The 25,141-nt window shown below is 45.3% G+C and overlaps 1 protein-coding gene across 23 annotated transcripts in view; it reads right to left on the bottom strand.

Annotated features, from left to right (window-relative positions):
- Positions 1-2,446: 2,446 nt before the first annotated feature.
- The window catches only part of nrxn3b (neurexin 3b), a 302,073-nt gene continuing 279,378 nt past the window's right edge, over positions 2,447-25,141 (bottom strand). For 18 of the 23 annotated variants that reach the window (XM_057016587.1, XM_057016603.1, XM_057016599.1 and 15 more), the window contains 2 exons: positions 15,008-15,086; positions 2,447-5,138 (listed from right to left, as the gene is read on the bottom strand). In XM_057016587.1, the coding sequence (XP_056872567.1) occupies positions 4,147-5,138; positions 15,008-15,086 (1,071 nt within the window). In that variant the 3' untranslated portion in view covers positions 2,447-4,146. Of the gene's footprint in view, positions 5,139-6,625; positions 7,203-15,007; positions 15,087-25,141 lie in introns of those variants that run through there. The other 5 variants (XM_057016609.1, XM_057016605.1, XM_057016608.1 and 2 more) reach the window with 3 other exon arrangements.

The following is a 25,141-nucleotide window of genomic DNA, read 5'->3' as shown; positions in this document are numbered from 1 at the left end:
CTTCATTTTCATCATTTTGCCCCAATTAAGCCGATAACCCATTCAAAACCACGCTAAAATTACATTACAACACCTAATTGCTGTGTGCTGACAAATTGCCCTAGACTGCTGGAAGTCTTTGGTGTTCGTAGAATAATTAGGCAAAATAAATGATCCTCGCCACCGCCGCAAACATGGCGGGGCTCTGCCAGCCCCGCCCCCTAGATGGCGCTGTGCTCACCGGGCGAGGAAGCGGCCCTGCTGCACGCAGCCGTGACCGGAACTGAAGATTTAGAGTCCAGATTAGCACATTCATATCTCAGCAGTTAATTAGTGCTGAGGAGCTACTGCAGAGTGATGGAGCAGAAGAATAGGAGGAGGAGCGCTCCCTGAGGGGACACACAGTTCAGTGTGTGTGTGCGTATGTGTGTGTCTGCATACACATGCTGAATTTTATGGTTGTTTTTAGTGTGTCTGAGTGTGTTATATGCCCTTCATAAGGTCAGCAGGCTCATATTCTACCTGTCATGTCTGATCACTGCTTCCTTCACGGCTGCAAAGCTTCGTGTCCACAGAGGATACGGATGATCTCCTGAATCCTGACTGGGAGGACGACACCGCTGCACGTCCACAGCCTCCACACAGAGCACGCCATGTTGGCTCTACAGCACCTCAGGGTGGAGACACACATCCATCTGTAATCAGCGTACGGACAGGAAAATCTGCTGAAGTGGACTAAACCAGTTCATTAGCTGACGTAAAATTACATAATGGGCCAATTGTGAGCCTTTTAAATGCATCCAAGAGAGCGTGAGCGGCGTGCACGCCGGTGTTCGACAGGGCAACGGCACAGTTAATGCAGCCGAGCGCACACAGGTCCTGTTGGAAAAAGCCATTAGCAAATGTAAATTGTTTTTCTCTCAATTAGGGAATGAATTATCCGGCCGACATCGGCGCGATGTTGGTTTTTACTAATTTGACTAAAAGGAAAAGTAGTTGCTGCACATAAAACCCAATCAGTAAAGTTTGCTAGCCAACAACCGTGCAGGCAAATGCGATGGGAATCTCATTTTATCTTGCTGCTGCCAGCCTTTTAAGAAGTCATCAGAGCTACTTAGGACCAGTAAAAATGTCTTCTTAAGTTCTCGGCCTCACATTTTTGTTGTTTTACATTTGTTAGCTGGACCCGTTAAGCTTCTTATATCTGTATGCTGACTTATTCTTAGCATTTATTGCTGTTTTTAACTTAAAATCTGTGTGTCAGGGCTGTAAAACAGGCGATAAATCAAAGATCTGGTGCCACTGACAACCAGCAGAATCCAAAGAGAACATTGCAGTAATTTGCAGTTCCCTTCTAAAATGATCCATCTACAGTATCCACTGGGTGTCCTTTGCTAATGGCTACATGATCTGCTGCACAGCTGACCGATTCACCTGATATTTAATGAATCCCAGGAACAGCCTACACCTCCTGTCCATTAGCTGGGAAATGGCCCGAGACTCAGGCAGCCCTGCTCCTCCTGAGAGGACTGGAAGGTCTGGTTTCAGAGTGGGACCAGCTTCTGCTCCTGGTTGGTCCTCTTCCTGTGAATATGTGGCCCTTGGGAGAACCTCATACAATTTTACTATTTAATACTATTTAGAAGAAACTCACCCGCAATAAAACAAAACATCATACTTTGTACCTGTTGACCTGTTCTGAAGGGCAGCAGGATGGAGCGAGAACGGGGCGTCATTAGGGGCCGTCTTCGCACGCATTAACTGTTTTATTGTGTCGACATGCAATTTTAGCTTGAGAAAAGAAAATTAATCTTAAAATGAGGGACTGCTTCAGATTGCACACACACACACACACACACACGTGTATACTTTTTTTAAAATAAAAAAAAATCGTCCCCGGGAGGAAGAAATCCCTGCTGGCCCCTGCTCCTGTTGCCTGTGGCAGGATGAATGATCTAATATGTAGTCATTGTGCGCGCTGGATATACTCACACACGCCGCTCTGATATCCTACATCAATGGGCTATTGCAAGTTAATGACCGGCCCTGTGAAGGCCCATTTGCACGAAATATGGACGGTGTAAAAAGGGGCTGGGAGAGCAGGTGCTGCGGCTCATAACGCCGCCATATGGCTGCGCTGGAACCCATTTGGCTGCGCGCTCCCACAAAGACCTGAGTCTGTCAAAGCCGGAGCATTCCTCCGCTGTCAGGACCACGCTGGACCCTCTAATAACTGTTTTTACCCCTCATCTCTTTTCCTCCTGTTGCACCCACGAACAGTGAATTTGCATAATGACTTACAGGTAAACGTGGATGTCGGGCGGCTCTGAAATTCATTTGAATGGAAATGATGCCACTTTTTGGCATAAAAGGCAATCATTGAAGTGAAAAACTACAGACTGTGGCTCCCATTTCCGTCTTCCCCGCAGCTGAAATGGACTGAGGGACAATTTACTATCCAAAAACATTTGGGAACAAAAGTTTTTTTTTTATTTCTGGGAAACAGTTGGAGTCAAAGGAGCATAAGACAGTATTAATTAACTGGTTGTAAAAGCCAAGTAACAACACACACGGGAAATAAATAAAATAAAACATACACATAGTGATCTGCGTGAACAAGAACAAGAACAATTAATGTCAGCAATAAATAAGATAATTTAAAAAAAAACAAGATACTGCTGGAAGAAAACGTCATAAAAATTAGACATCAAATTAATCTACACCATAACAAAAAAAAAAGCAAAGTAGAGAAATGGACGAAAACACATGTTTGTTTGTTTTTTTTAAAAAAACGGAAAATGTTAAAAATGCTGTCACGAGATCACCAACTTCACCGTAATCCATCTTTATTCATTTGTTTATTTTTCTCCAATAAAAAAATAAAGAAGGTGATTAAAGCAACCTCAGAATAAGGAGCAGTCCCTAATAGAAGATCTGAGAGGTGTTTTCTACATGACAGTTTCCCACGGTCAAATATTCACGCCACTGAGGAGAAAGGCCGTCCACCCAGACTAGACGTCTAATCTAAACATTTGTTCTCAGCCTTAAAAATGTTCCTCTGCACATCGTTGGGTTTTTATGTTGTTTTTTTTTTCCTCAACAGCCAGGAAGTCCCGGCAAAATTGTCACGTTGCTACGGCGGTAAAACCAAACCAAATCGTCTCTTTATACAAGATATTTGTTGAACAAAACCAAGAGAAAGTAGAGTTGTCTGTACAATATTGACGTCCAGAGCACAACGGCTAAAATGTGTAAACGTACTTGCTGTTTTTGACACAGTCATAAATTCACACCCTGGAGTCAGTCTGGAAACCAGATTTTTTTCACCCCTTTTTTCTTTGATAATTAAATCTCTGCCAGACAGAAAACATCATGGTTGTATTTTGCCTTCGCGTCACCTGGGAAAAAAGGAAATAACTAAAAATAAAGGGATGCAATCAGAGGAACGCCAGTACATCGTGCCCAATCCTCAGCTTCCACTCCAGGGAGGGTGAGAAAAAGCCTGATTTACAGGATTTTCTCGCCCCCTGCTGAGCAGTCCCTGAGCACGCCCTGTCCAGCCCTGATGGGACTTCGCTCTCCAGAACAGAAATGACTGAAGTACAAAAACAGAGAAACAAAAGAAACCAAAAGACAACTGTAAATACACATACGCTTTAGCTCATATAGCATCCGTGAAAGCTACATCGAATGACCCTTTTTGACTTCCAACCTTCCCGACAATCATAGTTTCTCGAGGTCCCTCACGTACACAGATGCCAGCACCACGTCACATACACCTCACATGCATGCTCAGAATGGCCGAAATGATCGTATTTTACAGGGATACACGGACAACGCTGTTGGAGTTCCTAGGATCACACACCGCTCCACAGTCGCTTGGGATCGTGTGGACGTTGTTCACGCTGCCCACTGGTTCCAGCAGGGACTCTTGTAAAGGTCCATGCTGAGTCCCGGCGGAGTCGTACCGCAACGTCGTCAACGTCGTGATGCTTACAATAGTAAGTGTGCTTCCATAAGCCAGAGTCCATTTGGAAATGTTTCAGTGACTCAACAATTTGAGTTCTCAAGAGATTTAACCCTTTTAAGTCACAGTTGCCAATATGGTACTGTCAAAATGTTTATAATTTTGTTCAGTTTGTCTTCCTATGTGTTGGGAAATGATTTCTATACATAATATTCCTTGTCTTTGTCTTTCGGTCTCTTGCTATTGGCGTTGCCTTTGGCGCTGCCGCTGCTGGGTGTTTTATCCTTGACTACAGCGCCATTGGTTTGCGCCGAGTTGCTGATGTAGTTGCGCGTCTCGTCCACTTGGTAGGAACCCTCGTCCCGGTTCCTGTATTTGTACATGGCGTAGAGTAGGATGAGGATGCAGAGTGCGGCGGCTGAGACTATGCCTACCACCATGCCCGTGGTGCTGCTGGATTCCCGGATTACCTCCGACGCCCCGGGTGGCACCCGTCGTACCACGCTGGGCACTGTGGGCAAGGGGGCGGGCACGGTGCGCAGCATGGGCGAGGTGATGAAGGGGCCCCGCGGCTTGGTGCCGTCCAGATCGAAGGATGTGGGCAGGGGCAGGAGGACTATGTCTGGCTGCAGGGGTTTTACCTCGCGGTTGTTCATTTTCCCAGCGGGCAGCTTAGGCGGCGTGTCTGAGGGGACCGCCGCGGGTGGCGTGCTCCGGGGATTGGGCAGAGGTGAGGTTGGTGTAGTCCTACCTGCCTCAGAGGCTTTGCTAGGCCTCAAGTCCTTGGCCTCCCACTTGGGCGCGAGGGCTTTGTAGCCGCCTTCATAGGCCGATGTGGTCAAGATCTTATCTGTTACCAGGGAAAAGGTGGTGTAAAAATCTTCATCGTCAGTCGGGGGCAGGCTAGAGTCGAAAGCTTCGCCAGAGCCAAACCCCGAAATCACCATGCCATCATCATCATCATCATCATCATCACCATCACCATCATCACCACCATCACAATCATCGTTGCCTCGGTCCGACAAGCAAGGTACCCCCGCCTCAGTGGCCATGGCCAAGGATTCTTTGGTGGTCTCAATAATGGTGAGGACAGGGCGAAGGGTTGGGGGGAGGGGGATGAAGGGAGAACGGGTGGATACAGAGGGGATGTCTATGGGGTCCTCGACTAGCACGGGGATGACTAGCTCCCCTCCTGGAAGGAAAAACACACAAAAACAGCAGTTAGAGGGCAGAAAGATTCCCATCGGAAAAGCAAGAAGCAGCCAACCACCAAAGTAAATCAATGACAAACGTAGAAAGCAAAGAACCAAGGATAAATAAATGAACGGAAAAAGAACAGAAAATACTTGAACAGTGCAAAAACAACAGAACTCAAAACCAAAACAAGACCCAAACTGAAAGAAAACAACAGCCATAAATGAAATATTCATCGCATCAAAAGGCTTTGAGGGATGCACAAGGGTGAGCCACGCTAGACTAAAGCTACACATTAGCGCCTCCCAACAGCAGAAAGATGTCTGGTGCATTAAAAAGTAGTCAGATATTCTACACGCTGCATGCATATTCATTATGACACAATATTAATGATAGTGTCCCTAGATTTAGTTCTGTCCTACAGCGATGCGTATCTCTGCGAGGAACTTAGTGAGCTCAGGCTTTTAAGAGGCTCCTTTCATTCATCGTGGCTTTTAAAGATGTGCCCTGTGCACGAAACCAAGCAGAGGCTATTAGCAGCTGTCTGCAATTCATGCTCAAATCAGTGGGCCTTACAGCAAAGCTAGCGGAATTTGAAGGTGCTTCTGCTCTTTAACCCCGTTGAGCTACGTGTCTGAAAGATGCTAAGGACTGCGGCGTCATAGAGCTGGAGTCAGATGCAAATGTGGGGTTTTAGGACGGGAGGGTCTACGAGTTCAACAACATGAGCAGCACCTTCTTAAACCCCTGAACGTTGCCTCAGGTCGATCGGCAGATCCCACACTGACCTAGAAAAGAAAACCTCAACCGCTGCTCATTTCATTAAAACTGGAAGGACCTTTTCTCTCCTCAGCGTTCGTTGGCTCCCCTATTTGCCCTAGCCTCTTGCCTTTTGACCCCTACATTCACCACGATGGCACAAAGTCATCAGACAGTTCAATGACACCTGAATGTTCACTGAGACTTTTTTGTCACTCAGGTTTCCTATTATGGCCTTGAGATTTGCAGCCTTACACAGAAGAAGGTAAAAAACCCCACATCATTCTGTCTGAAAAGCCTGTTTTAATGAGCTACGCATTAGCATTAGCGCTAAAAGGTTCCGAAACATTCAGATGTCCATTGAAGCTGCTTATCCTCTTGCCAAAGGGGCTTGTTAGCGAAGCCTCACAAACGGCACTAAAAACAGATGCAAACCTCGTAGAACGATAACGAAAAGAAAACAATGGAAGAGAATGACCCAGAAAGGAAAACCATATGAATAAATGAAGGCATCGCAAAAAAGAGTCCAGAGTTAGAGCAAACATCGTAAAAAATCATTCACAAAGTAAAGCCACAGATAGAGCTATCCAGAGAGGGATTAGTATTACGTAGGAGGGAAAAAAAAGAAAGGAAAACAAGTCAAAAGAAAAGAGAAGTCATAAAAGCCTATGAGGAAAGAGTTTGCAAAGGAAAAACAAAGGCATACCATCACTTTTGTCAACTTACATCAACAAATTGCCCGCATGATTTTGGCAGGAAGAAAACAAAAATTTACAAAAGAAAGTTGTGTAAGAATGACTTTGGACAGGTTAGGTCAGTTTATCTCTTTTTTTAAACAGCTGTGGTTAATTAGTATATACTGTGGTTCTCTTTTAAACAGGATGCTACAGGGAGGCAACAACACATACATCCACACATCATGACATAAAAAATAATCTTCACCATTCTGCTCAGGACCATATTTTTTAGGTGTCTTTTCATTTTATATAAAAAACAAATATCTATTTTTAATTGTTGCGTCATAGATACGTCTCCATAAATATCTGATGATCTTTTTCTTGTCTCTCTTCTTTTTGTATATTTATTTACTTAGCTTGCTTGACTTTGTCAGCAATGGATAAATGGATGACTGTACATATCTAAGAGTCTAAAGGGTTGGGGAGGACGGGGAGTGTGAGACGGGGAGGTGGGACCTATGAACATACTAGGAAGGAAATGACATAGATGGGGGTGAACGTGTACATCAGTTGCCATGTCCATGTAAAGGCGGCACGAAGCGGTCGGGCGGCTTTAGAGCTTTTGGCTGTAAGGAAGGGATGGGGATATACAAACAATGAGCATAAACATGCCCATCTACAGAAGAGAACAGCACTCTGACAGTTTTACAGACCCTAAGCTGCAACTTCTTTGTCATGCACAAAAGAATTTAATCCAAATTTCAATCAGAAAATGAGGCCTTAGAATCACAGGTAGCAATAATAAAGAGATCAGCATAGAAACAGATTGGAACAGTCTACAATAAATTGTTAAGGCTCCACTTTAGGTTCTCTTTTTCCTCCATGATATGAACGGAATTTACTCGTCACTTACAAAACATTGTATAATTCATAGAGAAAAAAGGGAGGCGTCACTCTGATTAGAGAAGAAAAACTCAACAAACATTGGCAATCATATGTTTTTTCGTCTTTTTTTTATAGAAAAAGCAGATAAAATTTGAACATTTTCATAAAAAGAACAGAGATGCGCATATATGTCTGCTAACATATATGTACAAAAAGACAGGAAAATAAAACAAGCAAGAAAGAACGGAATCAATTTCTCACACTATCAAAGATGGACAACCAGAAAGCACACACTGAGGCAGACAGAGAGGAGGGGACAGTTTAAAGGCAAAGTGTCACCACCTGCGACAAACTAATAATACAAACGTTATTATTAGTTATGTCGGTACGAGTCTCTTGTTAGTTAACACGGGACAGGGCGTGCAATCTGGATGTACGTCAAGAAAGAGAGGTCAATCGGAAAAATGGGTCCATTTTTGGATTTCAGTTGGGTTAATGCATGCTTCAGTAAGTTGCATTTAGGGAGAGTAATATACAGTAACAATACAGCAAGCCGTGGGAAAGGGGAGGGGCTTAAGGGGGTTAAAAGGTCACTGCCACAGAGGGCTGTGGGATATTCTGGCAGGCAAGGAAACCATTCTTCAGCTGCTAACAGGAAAGGAAGGTGCATTGTGGGTGATGTATCGCCCACATTATGTGGCATTTAGGCCCATCGCATTTTCTAATCAATCAAGAGGGGGAGCGGGGCGATAATTAACGAGCGGCCGTTTCATTAAACGTTTAGATGCTTTGTGTTATGTGCATAACCAACAGCCTTCGTTTGACAGATAAACACCATATGGGGGAGGAGTTCCACAAGAGCGTGCAAGGAGGCGGCAGGTGAGCGTCGACGGTTTCCGCTTTTGCTTCATCGTCATCGAGAAATTGCGCCATCTGTGGCAGAGGAGCAGCGTTATCGAAAGAGGCGTTTAAAAAGGAGGCTCTGGGGGAAGACGCTACCATTGGACAGGACGCAGCCTGGCTTCAGATGGCCACACCCGCTGCTCAGATATGATAACAGTTTAATAAGAGTCAAACTGCCCTTTCCATTACATAAACCAGACGAGCGCAATGTAACGACTTCATCTAAAGCTTTATTTATCCAGCTCGGCCCTCTTTACATCCTTTCACTCTTGCTAACAGCTTTCAGCGTTTGTTAGCTCTGCGTTATATCAACAAAAGGTTTGGATGGGAGGGGACACGCCGCAGTTTAGGGTCTCTGGGAAAGTCAGTGCAGAGGACCTTGATGTTCTGGTAAACACGTTAATCCCATGTAAGCTCCTCCACAAGCTTTGCACATCTTGCTGCAATTCAGAGGCAGACAAACATGGCGGTTTCTAATGGGTTTGCTTAACAAGGCTGCGTTTGCTCTTCGCACTCGACGAGCTGAAGTGGATCAGTTTAAGCCGTCCTCGGCATATAATTCTCCCCAAAAATAGACTTTCAGCAAGGTGATCTGTTTTTATTCTGTTTAAGGGAACGGGGAGTCAGGATATCAGATTATTGAGCGTCGTTTGCACCGATGCCTACCGGCTAGGGTTAGCATCAGCGGCAACGAGCTTCGAAAATGCACTTGTTGCTCCTTAACAAACAAACCTCATTTCATCCCAATTCTGGAGCAAAATCAGAATATTCATTTGGAAGCAGCCGATTAACCGACCCACCTCAGCAGCTTAGAGACATCAGGTGAAAAAACAAAATCCTGCAAGCAGCAGCTTCTCTGCGCTTGCCTCCACCCCATCTCTCCATCTCAGCTCCCCTGGCCTGATCCTCGTGTCCATCCACTGTTTGCTGAGGCTTCCAAATGGAGATGAATCCAGACGGGGTGTCGGGGATTTAACGACGCTTTGCCGTAAAAGTGGGAAAATGGTGCACCAGCAGCGACTGAGTCCATGGGATTTGGAAGCTTCAAGCTGCAGGTGAGTCAGTGGTTTGGAGGCCTTAAATCCCATTGTGGCTGCCTGCATTGTGCCCAGAGACCTGCAGTAGCAGATTCTTACACCTCGACCCACCGCAGGTATGAGGGCTGAGCACAGAACACAACTTCCCAGTGCAGCTACACTTAAAATAGGGCGCCAGGGATTAGCACCGGCTGAGCGTTCCATTTTACTCTGGCATCAAATTATCTCGTATGTGCACACCTCTGCCATAAGGGCTCTAATTTCTCACTGATGCACAATTTCACCTCTATCCTGCTAAGCTGAAGGACATTTCATTTACACTCGGTGAAAAAGCCATTTCAAGCTGGTGAAATGCAATTTTCTGCGTGTCTGGTGTGAAATGTTGGATCCTCGTTTTCAGAAAGGAAAAAAGAAATCGCCCAAAAGAAAAAAAAGGTCGCCGTCAAACCGTTGTCAACGCCGATGGAGCGATCTGACAGATACACAACATTAAATCTGTGTTACTTGTGAGACTCGCCTGCCGCTGTTGGGCAAACAGAACCGATTGTTGGAAACGTCAGCCTGAATTATCGGAAAACCGTACGCGCTGTAAAGCAGAGCTGGAGGAGGAGCCCGCCCCCACTGGAGGCCCTCATCCTGGCTCTCGGGCGCAGTCTGACGTTCAGAATCGGCTCCTCCGACGAGGCCGCATCAGACGGTCGATTTGCCGTAGAGTCAAAAGGCTACACCTACACACGGGGTAGACATGTGTCAGCAGAATAACCTTTCCAGGGATCTGAGGCCCATGTGGAAGTGACAGCTGGCCCAATGGGGCCTGACAGAATCATGGCTGATGCCACAAGTGAAGCCAGTGATCCATGGTCACCATCCCGCGTCCTGTAGCACGTATGTTGGGACGCTCACGCAGGATGGAGATAAACCGCTACGCTAACCAGGCCGGACTAATCCTCTTCTCAAGGATTCTTTAACGATTTGTTTGATTTCCGGTTCCCTTTTTCAGCTACATTTAATTTCCACTGGGTTTCTGTATCAAACAAAGTTCAGTTGATATTATGTTGCTGCATGTTTTGAGGATTTTTATGGATTTTGAGATTAAAGATACGTTGGATACTGAAGAAACACGGACATTAGATATTAAGGCTCTATCTATATGTCTTTTAACGCCATACCTGTAATTTTCTTTCTTTCTTTCTCTGAGCTTTGTGAGATGTGGAGATATTTTTAACGTTGTTTATTTTTAGAATCGCTTTAATTTGCAGATGGAAAACCATCCCCACCAGTTCACAGAGATCTGTGGGAGGCGTCTAGATTCCAGGGTGCAGGCTGACAGAACAGACCTTTATTCTCAGCAGTGACACAGTAAGAACTTTAACGCTTTCGCAATGCTGCAAACGGGCATTTTCTATGCTCTTTCAGGTTCATTTCATTTTATTTTACAGTTTTATTGTCAGTTTGGCTGCTAAAAGCTTCCAGCTACGCAGTCCTGTGCGAATGCAGGGTTTAAAGGGTGCTTTTTCCTCAGACGGCAGCTAAAACAGTAAGCAATAATGACATAAAGCCAAATAAATGAGTTAAAGAGGCTTTGGCCCACATCTGTGACATCGAACCCTCCTGTTGCACTTGATTCACCGTTTACAGCAGCTTTAACCGAGTGACTTTACAGGAACTTACAGTAATGAAACCGTAAACACAGAAGTGGCAATTTAAGCATGACAACTTGTTGCGCGCATTTGCTAGTTTTAGATTGGAGTCAGTGCAATATCCCCTTCCCTTGGCTGACAAATTGAATCTCAGTATATGGGAAAAGGGAGCAGCAGCAGAGCTAATAACATGAATGATGGCTTCATTCAATTGATATGTCCCAGAAAAGAGGCGCCGGGCACTGTCAGCCCCATCCTGCTTCCTGAAACCACAAGAGCCGCAACAAAATCATCAATAATGTTATTAATGACCTCTGTGCTTCCGACAGAAGACTCCTCATCCGGCGATTGTCTGCTTTTAGCATCACTCTCTCCTGAAATAAAGCACTTTTTCAGGTCAACATCTGTTGAAATTGATGAAACGGAAACTTCTTGTCAAAAATGTTGGGAATCTTTAGGTATCTTTGCCCCTTTAATGCATTTATTCCTCCTGTAAGCCCTTTTTAGTTAGACCATATTTGCGCTAGACTGTAGAACGTTCCTCGTCTATAGGGGCATTAAAGATATAGGCTCTGCTTTGATGACTTATGAGCGCTCTGTCTGTAATGTCAGAGATGTTTGAGGGCGTAACTGGATCATTTTGGCTGGTTTGATGTTGTAAAAAGGATCTGACAGGAGATGGTTTAGAGAAGTTGGATTACTAATTAATTAAAGTGCAGGAGGGCAGCAGTTTTGACTGTGAAGTGTTTAATCTTGCATATTTCTGTGGGCCTACACACCCCAATCCTCGTGATAACAAGAGCAACCGCCTTTATGGCGCAGCGCTGCACCCCCACCTCACTGACCACGAGGGATCCAGTTTCATTCTTCTGCATTTTCTCACATTTTATCCGACGGTCGCGTTACATTTGTGACAGCAGGTTGTATCTGCTATTTCACATTAAATATCTCCCTGTATTTAAACAAACTTCTCTGGGTTTATGGGAATCTGCAAGTGCAGCTTTGTTATTATTATAAATAGTACCCTATGCTGGATTATGAGCCGATGACAAACTGCAACACTTTAAACTTGTTAATCACCATGAAATTAAAGCAGCAATTGACTTCTTTCTGTTTTCCCCCCTCCTGAAAATAGGCATGGCATCCTCTCTTATTGGTGTTTAAAGGCAAATTAATTCCTCCGTCTCCATTCCTGTCTGTGTTTTGCTCCTGTTGTCAGCTCAGTGAACACCCCCCCCCCCGCCGGCTGGGTGCCACACGCTCCTTAATTGCTCTCTTGTGGAACCCCCACAGGATAAAGGGAACAGGTAAGATTTTACAGTTTAATTAAACATACAGACACCACGATCACGGGACGAGCACGGACAGCACACGGGACAGACGAAGCGCGCTAACACAGACAGCGTGCAGACACGAGCACAAAGACGAGGGAGGGGCTGGAGGCAGCGGCGGGCAGGGGGGCCGCTGCTCTAGCCTCAAACACAAGACAGACAGACATGTAGTAGAAGCCAGCTTGGGGTTAGCCTGAGACATATGGGTTGGAGAGAAGCAACATACGAAATGGATGCTAATCATGCAGAAAGAGGGAGTTAGAGGGAGAATTATTAGTCCAGGACTGCGTGCATGCCACAAATGCCTTCTACTTGGAGCAACAGATAGAATAGAAAAACAGATATACTGTGTGGCAATAAAAGTCTTTTTATGCCATCTGCATTCAAACAGACATGTATATGCAGAAGGGCTAAAAGAAAGTGGGTGAGTCGGATGGGCGGGGGGATGGGGGAGGGGGGGAGGGGTTAACACTCGGGAGAGGAGACGGGGAAGTCATTCTTTCACACACAACTTTCTTAAGACAGAATGGGGTTGCCTGCACAAGGCCAAAACAAGGATGATGGCAAGAAAAGATTTTGTTGCCGTTCATTTCCCTACGCTGTATCGAGAATGGGGGGTGGGGGGGGGGATGTTTCTTCCACACAAACTCGATGACAACTCTGACATTTCCAACCACCAAAAGTTCATGCGGCACAAGATGAGGCTAAAACGTAAGGAGGGGCTCGATCCTTGCTCGGGGGATGGGCGGCAGATGGAGGACGACACCGGTGCATGAGAGAACGGATAAAAGGAAAGAGACAAAAATAATGGAAACACCCCACTGCACTCACTCCAGCCCCAAATAAAGCAACAAAGCAAAAAAAAAGAAGAAAAAAAAGCAGAAACTCTCAGCGACCCAGCAGGCCGATACAGTGATGAGATGTTCACATGTGCACCACAGAAGAAGAAAAGAAAGAAACTGAACCAAATGCGAGAGAAAGGAAAAGAAGAACATGTCATGCATCTTTTTACATGACTGGGAGCAGGACGAGGAATGAGGACATGAATTTCTGTGTCGACATGGTGAAATGTGCATTATGTATGACTGTGTATGAGTACATATGTTGCCACTATATGAGGGGAGGGTACCGTGTCAACCTCTGACAACCCGCTTTGTTCATCTTTTGAGAATACTTGGGTTTGAAAGTACAGAGGAATGCTCTAGACGTGCCGAAGCATCGCTTCAGCGTGACTTCACTTACAGAAAAATGCACCGGGAGCAGCCCCCGAACGACCCGACTGGGTGGAAACAGTCAAATTACTGGCAGAAGTCTTCTTAAACACAGCAATAGAGTCAGAGAGTCCATTCGCAAAGAGGAAGAGATGCCAGAGCGGCTGTTATGTCCTCCGAGCAGAGGCGGTAAAGGAAAAGGGCCACTATTGTTTCCACTCGTCATTAGCGGCGAGAAGTGGACACGCTTGCTGCTAAGCCGAGCCATATTTAGCCAGATTATTCCAGCATCAATTAGCCCGCTCTGAAGGCATTTTGAAGGACAGTGAAGCAGTAAAACATCCTCAGCTCTTTATGATTCCCATGGTGCCTCGGGGGACACGCTTACTGAGCCAGTTTCCGGCATGCTGGCTCTCTCATATAGCTTCCTATGGACCATGTGCCGACTGCTCCCGGGCAGGACTGAGATCGACAGCTGCATGTTTGAAACTCGTGCAAACCCAAGTTGCCTCAAAAATAAATAAAAAAAAAAATCTGCTGTATGACTCCCAGCTTGTTTTTCTTCTTCCACTCACTGAGGGTCTTATTGCTGAGATCCAGCCCCAGTGAGCGATTCAAGTGAGTGAGGAGTGTGTGTCTGTGTGTGTAAAGGGGAGGGGAAGAGAGACGATGCGCACAGAAATTCGAGGATATCTGTTCTCTATTAGAATGTTTCAGGTAAGGCAAGCCTCCGATGACAAAAACAGAGGTACAAACAAGAGAAAGAGGAGGAAAGAGGAGGGAGGAGGAGGCTCTGTTGCAGTTAGTCTGCTACATATCACAGTATCTATGCTGAAAGCATCTTTGTTCTCGAAAGAATCTCAAAATGTATCCTTTGTCAAGAGAGACGCGCACACACGCACAGCAAGAAGAAATCAACCATGTACAGGACAGATACATTTTGAAGCATCAGTTCAGGGCGACATGGGGCTCGATACTAATTTCGCACTTAAGAAAAGTTCTCTCGACCAAATGCTGAGAGGAGAAAATTAGTATCAATGCTTGGTCATGTCAGCAACCAGTGGCCCCATAGCTAAGTGTAACTTGGTTTTCGAGATTAGATCTTTAACTATGACAGACGACAGGAAGCTAACTTCCTACAGACCCTGAGGATAGAAAAAATGTTTTTTTACTGCTTTTATCCATCTCCAAAGGGTTTCTTGAGTTTGGATTTACACTGAGAAGACTCTCAAAACAGTGTGTGTTTCTCACTCTGGCTACTTTTCACAGAACTTTGATTTATTTTTCTTTTTTTTTGAAGTTACACTTGAAGCTCCCATGGGACGTGATGCTCGGAGGAGGGGCTCCTCGGTGGCAAATCAAAGATAGAATAAAGGGAAATAGACCACGTTCGGCGCAAGCACAACTCGACACACCCATCCCACCTGCGTGTCCGGAGTCGCACTCTTCCAGGTCCTCGTCGTCGCTGGAACATTCTGCCGAAGACACGATGTCATCCGTGGTCTGCGGAGAAAGAGAGACAGTCATCCGGAGGCACTGCGGGGGCTGTTTACTGGCCATCCCTTTCAAGGATATCTCTGCTAACACAGACCTCCCTGCCTGTCCTCCGCCGTCCATACATCACATCGGTCAATCATATTTCACAGTGTTTATCATTCTTTACTTTATGTGTTTTCCACCCCTGCAGATAATTGTTTTCCTTCACCCTTCTCACCCTGCCCCACCCCATTATTTATCACCCCTCTTCTCCTCTGTCTTCCACGATCAATGGCCCCACCAAGCCCCCACAGATCAACACTGTCCCGGCTTGATTTGTGCAGAGGGAAGGGAGGGACGCGCGTTAGCTACACCTGCACCGCCAATGCATTATCTGTACCCTCCAGTTCCAGGAATTCAGATTTATCCTCTCCCAGCTTCTTTCTTTGTTTTTTCCATTACGCGTCGACCCGGGGAGAGGTGGAGGTGGGGCACGGGGGTGGAGTGGTAGGTTGTATTTTCGGTGGGCTGCCGCGGCTGGCCTTTATTAGAGTAAATCAGTAAAGCGATAAAATAAGCCCCGTCACCATGCAGGGTTATGAAATCAGAGCACTGATTGAGTTTCCAGTCCTGGCCTAGCATGTGGGGCTCTAAATATCATTGAGTTTGACAGGCTAATGAAAGTGCCCCCCTGCTTTTCCGGTAGAGCCCGAAAGAGCAGCCCAGCTTCTACTACCTGCATAGGCGAACACACGTTAGCAATCGGGGAAGCAGATTATTTTCCAGTTACTCATCGTGGGTTGTCCCGCAGTGGGATCACTACACTTGATGCTTCTGCTGATGGGTATAACGTACCACATTCCAAGGCTCGCAGAAAGAAGGAAGCACCCCCCCCCACCCCCCCGTGCTAAATTGCTGTAAAATATGGCTCTTTGGTAAACAAGAAAATTTATTGAAGCCGCATTACTGCTGGAAAAGTCTTGGCTACTGCTGAAAGAGGGCTGTTGCTCGTTATTATGGTCGCGGCTGATGTGGGAGGCAGGGACAGGGAAAGATGAGGGAAAATCCTCGACCACTTCAAAGTCTGTTCCGGCAATTTCAGCCCGGGAGCGTCATGTCGTAACCCGACATCAACCAAAACACTAGCTCTGGCTTTCAACGTTCGTGCCGCATTTCACTGACATAATTGAATATTTTAGGACAACAAGACATTCAAATGCAATTACATGTGGATTCTTTAGGCTTTTACCGACACATTTGACACTCTCATGTTTGAGAGAGTGCCGAGGACAATTTCTGAGTCGTGTTCAGCGTGATTATACGCATACATTTAACAGTTGGATTTCTGCATTAAGCTCCTTATGAAGATTTTTTTTTTCTAAATGCCATGTTAATAATTAACCTGGTTTCTTTAATGGGGCTGAGGGATTACAGAAACCCAGTTTCTCCACTTTGATGTCTCCAGGGGTATTCTGGATTCCCTGCCATGTATATGGTGAAATGGGTTTGTAATTAGCTTTAGCATGCTCGCGCAGGCGAAGACACATTAGCTGTGTTGCTGCAACTCGTGTGGACGACAGCAGAAGCAACCACATGGTGCGACATGTCTTTGTATTTAAAATTAGCCCATTCAGCGTGTGCCGAACATCTTTGATCATTAATGTAGCTAGAATAACGAGATTAACTTGCCCAGGAAGCCAGTAAATCTCGGATATTGAACATGCACACATACGATAGATTTACAGATACTGTGATCCAAAGAGTGCTGTTGGAACAAGATCCATATCCGATTTTCTTAACAGCACTATTATAAATGTGTAACTTCTGTTATCGTTCCTGCATCAGGAAAACAACAACCAAAAAAAAAACATGAAATATAGAAAACAGAAATTGGAAAGATTCTTCTGGCATCAGGTCGGTCTGTTGATACTCTTGTTATCATTTAAATGTATCACCAAACTTAAAACACCTTGAAATTGTAAATGTGGTCCATATTGGATAAGTCACAGCAAAGGCTTCACACCGGGCTTCAGCTCCGCACAGAAACAATGAAAAACTCCGTCTGTCACCTTATCGGCACAAACAGAGGTCTGGCTGCGTCACCTCGGTAGGTGGGATACATATGGTAGAAGGGCAATCTCACCGTCAAGGCATTCATTTTTTTTTCAACCTGACAGAATCCATTCCGTATTATAGAGAAAGATCCTTTGATTCCACTGAGAAATTGAAGAGACCTTTTTCAAGTGTGGTGTTTGACATTTGTAGATCCCCTTATTCATTTTCATAAGCAGAGTGAAGTATCTCTGCCAGTCTCATCGCGATGCATTCAAGTGCTGCTCCACAGCGGCTTTATGTTGTGATATTTCAGTCCTTGTGGCTGATGTAGTTGAAATGTATGTTGAAATGACACACGCCGTGCTCAGTGCCTTCCCTCCATCCACCACCGGCGTCAGCAACATGCAACATGATGCTGGCAACGCCATGCAGCACGTGGAATTTAAAAAAAAAAAAGGGCCTCCGCATGTGCGTGTATGCGATGAAAGCCTAGAGTGGAATATGGGAAAACAGGGAAAATGATGCAGTTGGCCAGCGGGACTACAAAAACTGATTTCACAGCTGGGGAAATCCAATTCTGCCTCTAAATCTCCATATAATCTCCAAACATAGAGCGGAGTATATTTTGGCAGCAAAGTGATTTCTTTTTTGGTATAATTATTCTGAACAGACGGCCTCATCCCCACTTTCTGTGCGGCGGGATTTCAGTACATCAAAACTCAAACGCTTCATTCCTGATTATACTAATAACTAATAAAAAATTCCTCACACTACGAAACACAGCCGCCCGCAATCGATGTCCAGACTTCATTAAATTAGCATTTACCTCTGACCACTTCAGCACATCAACTAAAAGGATCGAACCGGCGATGGATGGCGATGGATGCCTCCGCGAGAGGTGGGTTCGAACTTACAGACAGGAAAAAAAGGTGCAGCAAAGCCGAGCCCAGCCGATCTGGAATTCCGCTAACAATTAGCACTAGCAATTACCCTCAGCGTTGCTGCCACTGGCAGATGCTCCTGAATGAAGACTCTAGAGCTCTAATGCTCCATAACAAGACTTCCTACTCTGCTCTTTAGTCGTGGCCCATGAAGGGTCTTTGCCTTTATGTGTCTTTATTACCGCCGTCGCTACTCCCTCCTCCACCACAATGTTCTACCGAACCTGACGCCGATTTGCTCAGGCACATCAAAAATGGTTTCTTGTGCTCAGCAGGGAGACAGCAGCGGCGTTGAGCACTCGGCCACTGTCTGTAGCTCTCCCACGGTTGGGTAAAAGCAGCGTAAAGGCTAAAAGAGAGCCGTGGCCCCCGGCTTAAAAACATGACATGAAATATGAGCGCGGACGACTCGGTGTCATACGGAGACGAGGGGAGTTTCAGCATGCGCTTGCTTAAAAAAGAACACGAAGAGAACGCTGTGCTGTGGCCTCATCATAACAAATGACCTTCACGTGTTTTCATGCCAGGAGGACGGGGGAAACATCCTGAAATGAAACCTGCCAGAGTAGAAAGGAGACTTAGCACCACCCGGCCATGTTTATGCAGCCTTAGAGGTTTTCCTGGAACCTGGCAGACCGGTGAAATGAATAAGAGTTGTTCAAACCAGCGACAACACAGCGGCGAGGGCAAATTTAATGCGCACGATTCAAAGGGCTTTATTGGTCACCTTGCAAAAATATAATCTCATTACACAAGGAGCATGTTGCAGGGTTGAGAACTGGACCCAGGAAGAAAAAATCAGCTATCAGGTCAGACTTTTCCAATCTGATCTCCCCGGCTGTCTCGCTAATTCCCATTCTGCTGCTCCACAAGGCTTAAAACCAAAATAAGATAGACATCTACACAATGCGGTCACTTCGACTCCCTATCAACGGCTGTTTGACGTTATCGTGTCCGATCAGGGATTTGACGGGCTGACAAGGGAAAAGCTTGTATTACAGGGGACATCAATGCCAGCGGACCACATCCCCATCAATTGGCTGCCACAAGTCTTTCTGCTCCGCACTCAGTGACAGATATGATGTTTTATCAGGGAAAGAATAAACTAGAAGGGAACAAAGAAGAGGGCAATGACAATGACAAGCCATGCTAAAAATAACAGCCGGTGGCGATGGGAAGTAATAGAATTGGCTGTTTACACAGGAAAAAAGGGCTGCTCACATTTACTACAGTCGTAAAATTACACTGAAATGAACCTCAGAGTCAATTTGCAGGGCCAAAGACAGGCGGTAAATTATTTCTTGGATCAAATATCGATATATCCACGTCTGTGGGTCGTTCTTATCCACCTACTGCAGTCAGCACATTTTCCCCTTCATATCAAGGTTTGGCTGGAACCTAAAATAGGGCAGGACAAGTGAAGGAAAATAGCTGGTGAAGACAAGAAATAAATAGAAAAATAAAAGAAAATGAATTTAATTTGTCCACTATCACCGTGCTGTATCAAGTTCAGCAGAACACTGAGTGTTTCTCCGTTTCTCAAGGACCTGCCTTAATACACAGACCAGCGAGGGTTGCTGGCTCACAGCAAAATCTAATTGCCCGGAGGCCAAAGGCAGCCACTTACAAACGGGGTCATTCGTCTTCCCATGGAAACGGAAATGGTCTTCAGCCGTGATCCTTAATCACCCCCCTGCTGCAGCGTTTCAAGGTCATCAGGGAGCCCAGTGACAAACACCAGCGCTCGCATACATGTGAGGGAGGCGACAGGCACGAGATCAGCGACAGGTACGGAAGGACAGGTAAGGGGAGCAAACAAGAGATGAAGGGAAGGAAGGAATGTGTCCTGAGCCGCTGGCGAAAGCGGAACACCCGATTTATAGCACTGAGTTATGGTTTGTGTTACAGCCTCACCCTTCAAAGTGGAAGTGAGGAATTCATGTGGATGTGGCGGTGAGCTGCTCTAAAAGGCGTGACCAAGGAAATGGCACAGGGAAGATGAGAGCGCACAAGGGAAGGAGGAAGAGGAGGGGAGGAAGGGGAGAGTCCGGGGACACGGGAGGAAGGCAAAAGTATCTGTTTCTCAGAGGAGACGCAGACTTGTAAAGAGTTTCAGCAGTTGTGTTCTCACCGCTCTAACCAGTGCATTTAGCCTCTGTGTCCCCCTATAACAAACCAATTTAGCCTCTCTGTCTCACCCCAGGAAATTTATTTTAGCCTGCACCGTATCCGGTTTAGCCTCTTTACAACCGTAATGTGCACATTTCACATCTCTACCGTCTCTGCCTGACTATAATTGTGGATTCCACTATTTTTTTCCCAAAGTTTATAGGTAATCACTGAAAGCCACAGACGAAAATCCATATATAACAATTTAGCTCCTATTTTGTGATCAGGTCATATCAGGGCGAGTTTGATTTACGGAACTTTTCCGTTTCTGCCCCAGTTTTACGCCACATTTTATTATGTTGTGACCTAAAAAGTGAAAACTTTTAGGTTGGATGGAGACTGCCAGGTCTCTTCAGAGATTTTTGATTGGGACTCAAGGACATTGAGCTTCGAGTCATTGTCTTGTTTACGGTGCACCTTCTTCCCGTTCTGGTTTTCTCTAAACATGATTGATTAAGCACAGAATGGTGGTTTTATCGCACCAGAGAATCTTGTTTCTCACAGTTACAGGAGTTGATTTTATCCGTTTTTTCCCGGGATGTTGACCTTCTGGAACGTTCTCCCATCTGATCACACGACCTCTGGTGGTCACATCTCTTTTTATCCAGATCGCTCAGCTTCTCGAGACGACACGAGGAGGAATGGTGGTCGTTTCAAACTTCTTCCACCTCAGATTGATGGAGAAGGAGCGTTGAAGGTAGATTGAAGCCGATCACAGCAGCTTAAACTAGAAACTGAATAGGTTGTGTGGATCGAAACTGTTAACGCCACATAATGAGCACTCTGCTCCTTTGTTAGCGATTGATATTTTCAAGTACACTTTTGCTTGAGATATTTGCTGCACTGAAGCTGCGAACGTCATACGTCTGCTCAAACGTCTACACCATAGGGGTCAAACTTTGGCCCGTGGGCCAAATTTGGTAATTATATTTGGCCCGTGAAGCCATACCAATTGACTACCGTATTTTCACGACTATAAGGCGCACCTAAAACACTGAGATTTTCTCAAAAATCGATGAATGAGGCTTAATTTAAACTGCAGGCCATCGAATATGCGGCTGAAAATGGCAATCAAGCAATCTTAGTGTTTTCGCTTTATGAGGCGGCGGCATCTCTCCATACGTGCGAGGACAACTGTTGCGCAGCGGCTGCCCGCGGATTACCAGGAGATGGCGGCCATCTTCCCTAACCCTAACCATAACCAGGAGAGGGTGGCCATCTTCCGCACCTACTGCTGCGACAAGATAACCGCGCCCAGCCACATCACCAACATGGATGAGATCCCTCTGACTTTTAACATCCCTCTGACCCACAAAGTGGAGAAAAAGAGACCGGCACGGTGGCGATACGCACAACGGGACACGAGAAGTCATCGTTCACCGTGGTTCTCGGCTGCCACGGAAACAGACAGAGCACTGGATGACGGAAGGCGAACACTCCTTCACAAAGACTATGAGGCAGCGGCGGGCAGGTTATGACACCATATGCAGGTGGATTGTAGACGCATGGGCTATGATACCGTCTTCATGTATTGGAAGAGCTTTCACAAAATCAACGCTGAAGCGGAACCGGTCGGTGAGTCTGATTCAGATGATTAAGAAGAGGAATTCGGGATGTTGGACATTGAAATAGTGCAGCTGTTTAATTTAGATACAGAAGATGAAAACTTTGATGGTTTTGTGGCGGAAGAATTAATATTTTGTTCAATAAATGTGTCGAAACTCACTGTTTTACTTCCGTTGTCATTTTTTACTGTATGTTTCAGCATGTGCCTAATAATACGGTGCGCCTTATGTATGTTTTAAATACAGAAATAGCACCCATAACTGAGACTGCGCCTTTTAATACAGTGCGCCTTATGGTCGTGAAAATACAGTATTAGAGCTGGCCCGCCGGTATTATCTCTTAAAGCGCATGTGCTAATACTACAAATACCAGAATGCTCTGTTAGTGTTTTGGTGTGAAAATCCACACTCCACATCAGCTGGTGTTGGCAATGCACCAATATGTGGCTTGCCAACCACCAAGAAAGAGGAAGTAGTCATAGCAACCTTATATGCTAATGCTAATTCTGGCACTACCCCTCTGAAAAATGGTAAAAAGAAAGGCAGAAAATAGGACCTTTCTGAACAGGTAGGAGGCAGAATATCTTTTTAGATATGTAAAAGACGGACCTGTCTGTCTTGTATGTGGAGCCAATGTGCAGTACAAGGAGACAAACAGATGACACTATAAAACACAATACCAAGACAAACACAAGCACCTGGAAATGACCCAAAGGTGCCAGAAAGAGATGCAAAGGCATTACATTTACATTACATTAACTTACAATGGCAAAAGATTACTGTTGAAATTTAAAAGAGAAGGCTGCAAATATAAAGAGAAGAAATTAATGCCAGTGATGTGTTTTTTTTAATTTGAATTTCGATTTTGCATGTGTGCAATAATAAATTATATATTGTATTGTGTTAAGCTTTGATTGTTCCATGTTCAGTTGTTGAGCAAAACTAGTTTGGGTCCATGTCAAAAGGTTCCGTGTTCTAGCTGGAGGAAGATTTTTTTCAATAAATATCCATGTTGGCCCATGACTTTGTCCCAGTTTTGAATTTTGGCCCACTGGGTATTTGAGTTTGACACCTCTGGTCTACACCCTCAGTGTGAATTGACGGGGCGAGCGCCATGGAGTCCCCCTGAGATCTGTGTTATGAAGTCATGACTATTTAAACAAGACCTAAATTAATCTGTACACATCTGTTCTTAGTAGAATTCAGAACCCATTATAATCCTGGAGCGTTTGGGTTTTTTTTATTAGATGAAGTTTTTCATTCTAAAGCAAAAATCTCCAAAAAGTCAAGTAGAACTGATAGAATCTATTCAAAATTAAGCTTTTTTACAATAAATTCCCAACATTGTAAGTGTTAATTAGCTCCACGCTTGTTTGGGTCAAAGGGTTTTATTAATAAACCTGAGCTGCCCAATCAATGCGTAAAATAAAACATTCAACTGGCAGAGCTGTTGGGGTTCTGGACAGAGAGTGTTTGAGGAAAAAAGAGAGGAAAGCGGACCTTACTCGTCCGCATTTGATCTCCCTTCTCAATGTTGCGGGCTATTACGCCCCCGCAGCTGCAAGCCTGAGCAGCTGCGGGGGCCGATGTACGGGCCGATGCTGGCCACTTTGTGTCTCATGAATTAGCCTGGAGTCCCATTTGAATTCAGCTCCTAATAAGCACAAACCAAATCAAGCATTTGATTTAGCCTCTTTACAGAAGATGGGAGTGGAAACACAAACACCGCCCAAAGGAGACGTGAATACGCTACAGAAGCCGCGCATTCGGACAATTAGCTCCCGCTGCAAAGTTGACCACGGGAGCGAGATTCCTGACACTCTGTGGAGAGACAGAGGACTTGCTAATAGCTCAGCTTTGCACTGAAACAGCGCATTATTGCCGTGGAACATCAAAGGCTGCATCTGTGTGCTACATATTTAAGTCGCACTGACTGGAGCATCCACGCGCCGCCTTCAGTGGGCCAGAAAATTTAGCAAGATCACTGTATCACATGGCGACATTTTGTCCAGAGGGGCGTCCACGGCGACCTTTCACAGCCACGAGACAACTGCAGTATCCTCATCCCGGCAGAAGCGCCGACACCATTAGCCTGCGTGTTGGAGACATCAAAGCCATTTAAACCTCAAAGGGAAAACAACTATCTGCAGACGGTGTCAGGAGAAGCCAAGAATAATAAACTGGAAATGACCAGCGTGACGCGACCACCTCAGATGTAGCTGCATGCAACACATTTGTGGTTGCACTTCTACGGGATTCCTCCTGGATTTGATGGCTTTTGCTAGAATTAGCATGGATGTCTTTGGTACTTTAAAGGAGAAGGTCCCACGGCCATATTTAAGAGTGGTCTAACAATATTAACAAGGGCTGTATAGAAATAGTGGATGAACTTTTACTAGGCAGACATGCACGAGTGTGTAAAGTCCCCCGTTGATGCAGACTCATTACTGCTGCTGTGAAATAAATCAGCCGTTGTGTGGGTGGTGCTGCAGCATCAACACAGCTGCAGTTATCGTGGATAATTGTAAAACAGAGAAGTTTGCACCACTCCATTAGCTCCATTAGATGAGCTGATTCTGACAGCAAGATTACACCATCACTAACGATTGCATAGCTTGGGAGGCATCTTGGGATGTCCAACTAGCCAGGCAGCCTGTTGAAACAAAGGCCGAGCAGAGAGGCGTAGCAGGAGACTAAAAATGTCTTTCAGCGTGTCAGAAAATCTCTCAACGATCGGTCGTGCATCTGTGCAGTGGGAATAGTTTAGAGTTAAATATCTCTTTTGTGCTTTTCAAAACATCATTTTCAAGTTGGCTTAGTTAAATATGTTTTTCGGGCAATAGGCTGTGGCTGGAGAGGGGCTTTAAGGAGGGTTTAATTTAACTAAGTAAAATAGCAAATGTGGATACTGAAAGAGACCAACTGACTTGTTCCAGGAGTAGCACTTAGTTCCTGGGTAACCAAAACACTGCAGAAAGGCTTTTTAAAAATATATATCCTTTTCACCCAGACTCATTTTTCTGGAGGAAAAAGGAGGGTTGAATTTCATCTTTTTAAAATGACTTGGCACCGACTTTCATTCCTTCTGTTCCATTTTCTTATACATGCGGGTCTACACGCATTTTCATGCAGAGTTTTTCCCCCAAGGACTACTTTTCTCTTCACCTTTGCCAGCATGAGCCGCGAGTGAGCGCTGACAGCATCTCATCTGTGACGGGACAATTAGTTTGCATTCCATTTATGTGAGATATGGACAGACTCCCTTCATCCACTGAAAACTTACTTCTGCCTACTAAAAAGTCCCTCCGTCCTTTGAGCCTGGCATGAAAGTGCGCTGCCGGTATGAAATTCA

Source organism: Takifugu flavidus, chromosome 19 (genome assembly GCF_003711565.1).
Source record: "Takifugu flavidus isolate HTHZ2018 chromosome 19, ASM371156v2, whole genome shotgun sequence".
NCBI classification, from domain to species: Eukaryota; Metazoa; Chordata; class Actinopteri; order Tetraodontiformes; family Tetraodontidae; genus Takifugu; species Takifugu flavidus.
Note: the sequence above shows the minus strand (reverse complement) of the source record. Positions and strands in the feature narration are given on the sequence as shown.